The 9,985-nt window shown below is 37.1% G+C and overlaps 1 protein-coding gene across 12 annotated transcripts; it reads left to right on the forward strand.

The window, feature by feature from the left end:
- The first annotated feature begins 246 nt into the window (after nt 1-246).
- Nucleotides 247-7,734, forward strand: LOC112749690 (protein ARV 2). 12 transcript variants are annotated; one of them, XM_072218701.1, is made up of 12 exons: nt 247-507; nt 2,082-2,457; nt 3,591-3,900; nt 3,996-4,128; nt 4,886-5,097; nt 5,231-5,278; nt 5,421-5,510; nt 5,852-5,956; nt 6,059-6,153; nt 6,575-6,641; nt 6,749-6,824; nt 7,413-7,734. In XM_072218701.1, exons 5-12 carry the CDS (start codon nt 5,011-5,013, stop codon nt 7,550-7,552), a joined length of 708 nt encoding a protein of 235 aa, XP_072074802.1. In that variant the 5' UTR covers nt 247-507; nt 2,082-2,457; nt 3,591-3,900; nt 3,996-4,128; nt 4,886-5,010; the 3' UTR covers nt 7,553-7,734. The 12 variants fall into 12 exon arrangements, with proteins under 12 accessions (XP_072074802.1, XP_025653822.1, XP_025653818.1 ...); XM_025798037.3 differs by having other exon boundaries at nt 248-507; nt 3,612-3,900; nt 5,852-5,968; nt 7,306-7,734; XM_025798033.3 differs by having other exon boundaries at nt 248-507; nt 3,612-3,900; nt 5,852-5,968.
- The last annotated feature ends 2,251 nt before the right edge of the window (nt 7,735-9,985 follow it).

Here is a 9,985-nt window from a genome sequence, read left to right on the forward strand (position 1 = left end):
AAAACGGTGTCATTCTTTGTTCTCTCCATTGTTCTGAAAACTAGACCGGACCGACCAATCGAACCGATTCAATCAGAAACCGGCAATAAAAATGTCTGGTCCGATATTTATAATGGTTGGAGAAAAAACCGTTTAAAAACCGTCGAATCGGTCAGTTACTGGTCGGTTAAATCGGACCAATAACCGGCCGGTTCGAATAAAACGACGCCGTTTTGTTTATTTAGAAAAAAAAAATAAAAAGAAAACAAAAGCAGAACCCGTGAACCAAACCCCCTATCATTCGTGCACTTCCAGGAGACCTCTGAAGCCAAGGAAAACCCTAGCCCTTCATCGCCGCCGCCGTCCGCAGGTCCTCAGCGCCGCCGCTGCTTCCTCTTCCCCGTGTCGTTTTCATCTTCGCTGGCACGTCGTATTCATCTTCGCTGGCACGTCGTATTCATCTTCCTCTTCCCCAGGTAGCTCGGCACGTCGTTTTCATCTTCGCTGGCTTCTCGGCACGGAACCCAGGTTAGTGGCCCTGCTTTCAATTCTTCGCCTTCCGCTTCTTCCTTTTCATTTCTGAATGTTCGGTCTTCTTCTTCGTTTGAAGTTCTGAAATTGTTGTTCAATTTTTGTTCCATTTTTCTTGTAATGTTTTGTAAATTGTAATTGTCTGCTGCTGATGGATCTGTCTTGTATTTGCTGGTTGCTGATGGCTGTAAATTTTTTTTTTCAAATTTACTGATGGCTCGATGGCTCTGTTAGTCTGTTGCTTTCAATTCTTTGCTCTCTGTTACTGATGGCTCGATGGCTCTGTTAGTTGCTGATGGCTCTTAATTTTTTTGTTCAAATTTACTGATGGCTTTGTTTGTAGTTGCTGGTTTTGCTGGGTGAAGGTTTAGTGTTTTGGAATGTTTTATAATCTTCTAATGTTTGTAATTGCTGGGTGAAGGTTTAGTGTTTTGTGATTATTGGTTAATGTTTTGGTTTAGTGTTCTCTCTTTTCAAGATTTCCCTTCTCCCTGGATTTCTGCATGTTGCTGAATTGGTAATCAATAAATTTGCCTTTTTGCTGTAAATCGGGACTTTACTAGGATTTGTTAAATTTGTTGCTGTAACTTGAATTTGTTGCTGAATTTGTTGCTTCCCAGTCACAGAATCAGAACAGAATGCTCAGTCAGTGCTTGATTGATTGGCTTTGCTCACTGATTGTATTTGATGATAAATTTTAAATTGAACTTTTAAATTTTAAATTTGCACTGCCCATGTTACTGATTCACTGTTCTTTAGTGATTTTTGTTGTTGTTAATCATTGTGATGAGCTTTGTTAAAATTTGCACTGCCTATATCACTGAGTGTTCCCTCAGTGCTTTTTGTTGTTGTTAATCATTGTGATGAACTTTGTTAAAATTTATGTTACTGATTCACGGATTCATCCTTCTCGTCGTTATCATTGGCATGAACTCCGAACCAAAACCCCAACGCTCTGGATAAAATTGTAACGAAAGCTGATTGGGACTTTTTCTTCTACTTAAGGTATGAATCAGAATGATGAGGCCAAGTTGTGAATACACAAGTGTCAATGGACTATAATATTGAGTTTGTGACATTAGAAGGGTGTAATAATAACAATAATGGAGTCATGTTATTTGAATATTGAGGTTTAACATTTAAACTCTCAGCTTCTCAGCCCTGTTTGATTCTTCATCTCAGGCAATTGAATCGAATCAACCAGGCCTTCCTTTTCTTTTTCTTTTAGTTGATTCTTAATTTTTCCAATATATGTAGCTTTCTGAATCAAGTGGATCAGATTATGTAGTTTTCTTGATTTGGGATATTTTCGGAGACGCATTAGAAGAGCTATTTTATTATTATGTTTGCTATAATAATATTCACATGTTCTGTATGCTTGTGATTGTTTCGGTGTTTACATTTTTTTTCCAAGTCACTTGTTGTGGTTGTTCTTTGAGTTAAGGCTTTGTATGTGTGTGTGAGAATGTGATAATGTTGAATGCTGTTGCATCTAATAGGAGTTCTTGGAGTACCCTCATCTTTGGTCCTTTATAATTTATTTATTATTTTATTCTAAAACGGTTTTTTAGGTTGAACCACCGGTTGGACCGGTTAGACCAATGAACCAGTGAACCAGTGACTAAAGCGGTTTGATAACCGGTCCGGTTTTCAGAACCTTGGTTCTCTCCCTCACTTACCCCCTTTGCGTGGTGCCCTAACCCAGAATCAGAACCCATCTCACCTCTCTCTTCTCTCGCCACTCTCTCCCTCAAGCTCGCGTCGCCCCCTCAAGCTCGTCGCTGCCTCAAGCTCTCGTCGCCGCTCAAGCTCTGTCGCGCTCTGTCATAGTTCGTAAGCTCGCCTTCCTGCTTCGGCCATCAACGCTTCCTCGGCCCTGAGTCTGGGTTTAGGGTTTCAGCTTCGGGCCGGGTCTTCCATCAACGCTTGCTTCGTTTGTCTGCCTATGTGAGTTTCAGCTTCAGCCCTGTTATTCCTCTTTCAATTTTATTGCTGTAAATTATTCGTACATCTTGAATTTATTGTTCAAAGTTGAGTTTGTTGCTGAAATTATGATTTAGCTAATGTTAATTTGCTGTAAATCATATTTGGAGAATTGGAGTTTTTTTTGTTGCTGCCTAAAAGTTATCATAGTTTAAGTTTTTGTTGCTGCCTGAAAGTTATCATAGTTTAAGTTTTTGTTGCTTATCATAGCTGAATTTGTTGCTAGAACTCTAGAAGTAGAATTTGTTGTCAACTGTAAGTTGAATTTGATGCTGAACATATCATAAATGTGGTTGTTGCTGGAAGTAGAATTTGTTGCTGGATAATTGAGTTGAGTTGAATTTGTTACTGATCCTTGTTGTTGTTGTGTTGAATTTGTTCTGATCTCTGATCTTTCTCTCTTTTCTAACTCTGTTATAAATAAAACTCTTGCATCCCTCTAAGAAGTGTGTATAATTGATTCATTGATGGAAGAATAAGATGAAGTTAATTCAGTTCACTAGTTTCTTGAAACTCTCTTTTCAAACTCTTCTTTCTCTATTTCTGATGTTCTGCATAATGCAATGTTTCTTATGGAAGATATAGACGCAAATTAAAATGAGAAAAATATTGATCAAGCTCTAAATTTGTCCTATAAAGATATATATGAAACTCCAAATCTTTTTCTGATGCTCTAAATTTATACTAGAAACTAGTTTATTCTCTCTTTTACATCATTAATTATGTCTAAAAATTAATATTTGATTATTATTATTATGTTTGTAAAGACTTACATTTTAATTTTTAATACATAATTTTAATTTCATTTATATAATTTTATATTTTTTAGATTATGATTGGATCAACCGGATGAATCAGTGACCCACCGGTTGAACCAGTAACTCAGTGACCACTCGGTCATATGACCGGGTTGATTGCCAGCTCGGTTCTGATAACTATGATTTTGTCATTAGTTCAATTTTTTTAGTGTAGTTATTTTAGTTTAGTAACGTAACAACATACTTTATCTAACTGGTCGGTTTGATTATTTTTCGTTTCCCCCCACAAAATGACGTCGTTTTGGTGGTTTTTTTAAAAAATTAACCTAACCCTCGAAGTGCCCTCCATGGCTCCATCAGTGAAGTGAAGCTTGCTCTCTCTCTCAATCTCACATCCTCACTCAGCCTCCGCAGAGCCGCAGAGGCAGTCTCTCTCTCACACTCACGATTCCGGCTCCTCTGCCTCCTCGTCGCTGCGTCGTCGTCTCGCCTCAGCTTGATTTCTCTCCTCTCGCCGGCTGCGTCACCGTGCCGCACGCGTCTTCCTCTGCGTCACTGCGCCACTCGCTCGCGTCTTCCGGCTGTGCTTACACTGTTCCGCGGGCCGTATCTCGGTTCTCTGTCTCCCTCTTCTCTGCGTGCGATCAAGGTGAGTTTTTTCAATTTTTTTTAGTTATTCAATCATTAATTTTTAATGATTTAGCCATTTGGGTGATTGTTGCTTCTGATCCTGGTTTGATGCAGTTGCAATGGTTATCTTTTGCTGATTTTGACCATCTCTACCTCGTGCCTCTTCTGGCTTTGGTTCTGTGATCGGAATACTGTGACATTTTATTGGAAAACCGAGCTTTGGTTCTATTTCTGGACTTCTGCAGAGGTGAGCTTTTATTTTTCAATGTAGTGTAGAATAGATAAATCGATGTTAACTGGAATTTGTATTTGTATAGAATGACACTTGATAGCAAATTTGAAAGCAATTGGAATTTGTGTATAATTGTTGCTATTGTTTTAATGTAAGTTTAAGATAGAAATTTAATGCTAATTGAAATTTGTATAGAATTGATTGTTGCAGTTGATTGTTACTATTTTAATACTTGATTATTGCTGTTTTGATGTAGGTTTAATCCTTGATTGATACTGTTTTAATTTAGGTTTTAATATTTGATTGTTATTCTTATTTGTTTCAATGTAGGTTTAATGCAAATTGAAAATTTTCTATTAGGTATTTTTAGAAAGGGTTTAGCTAACACTTGTCCTAACGGCACATGATAAGCTTACCACTAGTAGAAAGTTTTAAATATTTTCATTTAATGACTGCAAAACAAATGTATTAGAAACTTAAATTTTGTATGTTTTAAATGAAAACTTTCTTATTTTGTAATCTTAACATGTGCCCTAAGGGCACATGATAGATAAACCCTTTTAGAAATTGATAATTGATTGTAGTCATGTATTTTATATTAATTTAGGTTTAATACTCGTTAATTGATTATCTTATATTTTTTATTTATGTTGGACTGGTTTTATTGGTTTAACCAATGATCTATCGGTTGAACTAAGAAATCAGTATACTAAGACCGGTTTGATTACTGGTTCGGTTCTGACAACTAACTGTTTCTCACTTCACTGCTCAGCTGCAGAAAGAACAGAGGTTTCACAGATTCAGAACACCAAAAATTTCCATAAAATAAAAATAAAACATTTTTAATCAACCTTTAGTTTTGATCGAATCTGTGATGCAACTTTTCTTGCATCATCAATGGGTTACCAATGCGTTCGGTGTAGCTTCCCAATTAAATCACTCTACGTTCAGTATTCCCCCGGCAACATTCGATTGATGAAATGCGTAAAGTTTTGCTTTTTCAATCACTCTTTTTCGTTAATAGCCTTTTTCTCTTCATTTTCATTTCAATTACTTAGAATTAGTGAATTTGAATTTTTCAATTTTCATTTACCCCCTATTTTGTTTTTCTGTGTAGGAGAAATGCAAGGCTGTTGCAGATGAATATATAGAGTGTGAAATCATGGTTTCTGATATCCCTTTATACTATTGGTTTCGAAGTTTAAATCTTTATTCCTTCTTTTTTAGTCTTTTATATGATAGGAGCAAGGATTGCCCTGTTTTTCTTCCCCTTCGTTTTTATCTATTTATTTGATTTTTTTTTTCAGATTCTTATGATAGATTTGATGCTTCACAAGCAAAAGGCTTATAGACATCTTCTGTACAATGTCCTCAATCAACAAACATTGAAGTTTGAGGTATTGCAATATGTTGCTATGTAATAATAATAAACCCTAGTTATTATTATTATTATTATGGTTTCTTCTTTTGATGCTTCCTTTAGTAATTTCCTATGGTTGTTTTTACGGGAAATATTATGTGCATTGGTTTTTGGATAATGATTTTTCATTTTCCCTTGGGAGATCATGTTTGAGAATAAGAATTCTTAAGCATTTTGAAGTTTGAGCTGTGTTTTTATAATCTAAAGGCTGTGTTAATTTGTGTTACAATGCATTTTGTAAATAAATATGCTGCTTCATACTACTTTCATGATTCACATTTTCTATCACTGAAGTTGGTCACTTGGTAATTTTTGCAGGGGCTACACTGGAAATTGGCCATTATTTATTTTATTTTCGATGCTTGTATTCATTCGTATGTAGAAGCAAGGAACTCATCTTCATTAGTGTCAACATGTTGCAAGGTTCACACATATGTATCCATTATGTCTAACCTTTCACTCAACTTGGTTGGTTTGAATTTTCATGCTATTTTTTATGGAAGTTTTTATGGTTTTCATTAGCAGGTGTTCATGTATGTCGTCTTTGGGAACTTCATGTTTCTTCTGACTTTCTTCATTATGGTTAAGATATTTCTCAATGCATCAATCAACATCTCCAGGTATATATATATTTGGTTATCATGCATCCCTTAAATTTTTTCGCATTTTGAAGAATTTGAGTAACCAATTGTCCGTTGGGAATGCGATGACCCAATCAGTCTTTAAAGAATCTATTTTTTCTGAGTGTTTGTGATGGACTTGGGTTTGGAGTCTTGTGTATCATGAATATTCAGAGTTTTTGGCCATGGTAAATATTGAATAAAATGTTCTCTAGTTTCGGTTTTGAAATGAGAATTTGAATCTGATAAAATGATTCGGATGTACGAGTGATTTGCACAAAGAGGCTAATAAGTTGCCAATTTAAATTTTGAAAGGATTGATTACTAATAAGTTGATTCTTCAGTAAACATTCCATGCATACCAAATTCATATGTTAGTATCATCAATTTAACATCAGCTTAAATGTATTCAATCATGCAGATTCAATGACCTTTTGCTCACAATCATGATATCGTATTACTTCAAGATTTTTCTTATTGCTATGATGGTAAGTTTCTTATTCTATTTCTTTGTTAACACATTCCTGTTCTTGTCTTTGATGTGTTTTGAATTTGTCAACCATCTTTGACCTTCCAAGTATGTATTTTCATGTAGGTCTGGGAATTTCCGACTTCTGTCATCTTCATCATAGAATTATTTTGTTTATCATCTAATGCCGTGGCATTGAACGGTTAGTAATCAACTTATCATGATGTTCTCTCATATAAAACAACTCCCCTCCCCCCCCTTCTCCTTTAAATGATGTTCCTTCAAATATATGTTAAGAAAGGTTTAATTTTGGTACCTTGAATATAAGCATCAACATTAATGATAACACACTAGTCTAATTCATATAGGCGATTCCACCTAAGTGAAAGGCTTGTATGTTTTAGTTTTTCATCTCTCTCTCACATGGGTATTGAGATGGGCTTGATTATGTTGTTTATAGTCAAATGTCGATTATTATTTGAGACGATTTATGCTGATTGCATGTATTTTGTGCACATAACTCCTAGAGATTAGTTGATAGTACATTGACACACTTACATTAGCCTCTGTTAAGATTTAAATTATTCGACACTCATGACCGATGTATTTTATAAAATCTGACCCTATGTTTTTTTATGTGAATTTCAAAACCCATATGCTGAATTTTTACGGAAACAAAACAGCTTATCGTTTTCTTAGCTGCATGTCAACACTGCTGTGGAAAATGATGTCTGAATATGAGAAACATGCTTGACAAGGAAAGCTGATAAACAATTTTTCTGTGATCCAGTGATGACTGAATCGAGTATGAGTCGATGTGTTTGGGCCTGCTTCGGTGCATATGCTGTAAAGCTTTTTGTCACAAGTTCTAGATCTCAGATTTTTAGAGCAGTTGATAAAAGGGTGGATCAAATGTCCTCCTCTTCATGATCTTAATTTATATATTAGTAGCAGAATTTTGAAGTTAGAAAGTGTATATTCAATTATCATATACTTGTTAATAGAAATAGTTTTTTCAGGATATAAGAGATAGATGATATCAAGTTGTGAACACTGCCATGTCTTAACTTTGTCCAGAATAATATCAATGAAACAAAGTTTTGATGCAGAAAGTGATATTTTAGAAATAACTTGAAAACCATTGAGCATTTATTCATTTGATTCTTTTGAGGATTTGATTGCTAATATGATGTGTATGGGTCTTGTCTATATATATTTAAAAAAAAAAACACAATAACAAAGTGGTGTACATGTGATTTTAACCATGGCTAAAAAGTTTATATATGGAGGAAATTTCTATGATTTCCATAACCCTTTTTTTGGGAGTGTTTCTCCAAAATATGGAGCAAATTCTGAATAGGCTCTCGACAAATTATATCATGCATCATATCCATGCAAAACACCATATTGTACGCAGTCGAGGTCTTGGATAAACAGCAGCATTACCTGCCTGGCTGCCTCACTGGGAGCTCTACACGGATTCGAGTCCTCAATGAGACAAAAAAGTATAAAGGAAAGTTTTGTGGTGCTTACCAACATAATCATCATGTCATGCGGACTGTATGTATCGCTGTTGGAATGTGACGCGTGGTTGTGGATAGTGGTCAAATGCACTGTTTATGCGGTAACGATAAGGGAGCGTCATCGTAGTTCCGTTTTCTGTTTGTTCTAAATTTGTTAATTAGGGTAAATGAAGTGTTTATATTAAGTAATAGTTTGGGCGGGTTCAGTGTTTGTGTTACTGGGCCATGGGTTTGGGGCTCCAGTAGTTGGATTTTGGCATTTTGAGTTGTAATACTAATTTAGTCTAGTAGTGTTATAACAAAAAATAATGAAAATGACTTTTTGGCATAGTTGTCAGAACCGAATCGATAATCGAACCGGTCAAATTATTGGTTTACTGGTTTATTGGTTCAACCGATAAATCACTGGTTGAACCAATAAAATCGGTCTCACGTAAATATAAAATATAAAATAGTTAAAAACTTAAAATTAAAATTTGAAATACATATTGTTCATACCCTGGCCCAACGCACAGGTCCAGGTCCAAACGAAAGGCCCAACACAAAGGATTGAGCCTCATCCTATACCGACCTTCCCCTGTAGAAGTCGGTTCTTGACACGACTTGCTCTAAAGAAGTCGGGAACGAAGATTAGCTGGCAGATAGGCACTCATTCAAATGAGTAACTGCCCCTAAAATCTCTCAACCCACTTCCAGGAGCCATATCTCAACTTCCCTAAGATAAAGGAACGGTTATCCACCTTAAAAGGTGGAACTACTTCAATGGTGGTTATTGGCTCACCACTATAAATACACTAACACCCCTCTCAAGTATCGCTAAGTCCCAATATTCTCTAAACCTGCTTACGCCCTTGCTGACTTAGGCATCAGAGTGTTTTTGCAGGTACCACCCCCCGCTCATTCATACTCACAAGTCGGACGGAGGCCCAGAAGCGTGATCCATTGCGAAGGCTTTCCTCCTCAGACGATCGGGCCAACCTAACGAGTCCATCCCATTAATCTCCGGTTACCCATCGTAACATTGGCGCCGTTGCCGGGGACCCGAGAGATCAACCAATGATGGCGGACAAGTCACCAGAAGACGGTCATACGGCGTCTGATTCCGAACAAGAAAACCTGGATACCGGAAACAACGACGCGGACCTAACCCTTCACCAGGGAACCAACGACCAAGATAGAGAAGGCACCTCCGGGTTAAAAAACCCAAAGATGAACTCTTCGGAGGGACGCGAATCAGGAAAAGAAGGGCCGCCCCATGCGATCGAGCTAATGGGATTAGTCCATGACCACCATGGTCGTTTGGAACAGCTGGAACAGGAGCTGGAATGACAAAGGGAGGCAGAGAGGAATCTAAGGGAGGAAATGGCGCGACGAAAAGAGTTAGAGGAAAAACTCTTAAAACTAGAATCCTCCCTTAGAGGTCGGAACTCCCGAGACGATCGAGAAGAGTCGCCCCTGGGAGGGGAGGATCCATTCAGTGAGGACATAATGAGGACAAAAGTTCCAAGAAACTTCAAAAGCCCTGATATGAACCTCTATGACGGAACCACGGACCCAAAGCATAATTTAAGCAATTTCAAAAGTTGGATGTATCTGGCTGATGCTTCTGATGCAACTCGCTGCAAAGCTTTTCCGACCACCCTATCAAAAGCAGCGATGAAGTGGTTCGATAGCCTTCCTCCAAGGTCGGTTACCAGCTTTGAGGACCTCTCGAGAAAGTTCTTAGTGAGATTCTCTATCCAGAAGGATAAAGTAAAGCATGCACCGAGCCTCCTGGGAATAAAGCAGGAGGTCGGAGAACCTCTACGGGACTATATGGAAAGGTTCAACAAAGCGTGCT

This window comes from Arachis hypogaea, chromosome 15 (genome assembly GCF_003086295.3).
Source record: "Arachis hypogaea cultivar Tifrunner chromosome 15, arahy.Tifrunner.gnm2.J5K5, whole genome shotgun sequence".
Classification (NCBI taxonomy): Eukaryota; Viridiplantae; Streptophyta; class Magnoliopsida; order Fabales; family Fabaceae; genus Arachis; species Arachis hypogaea.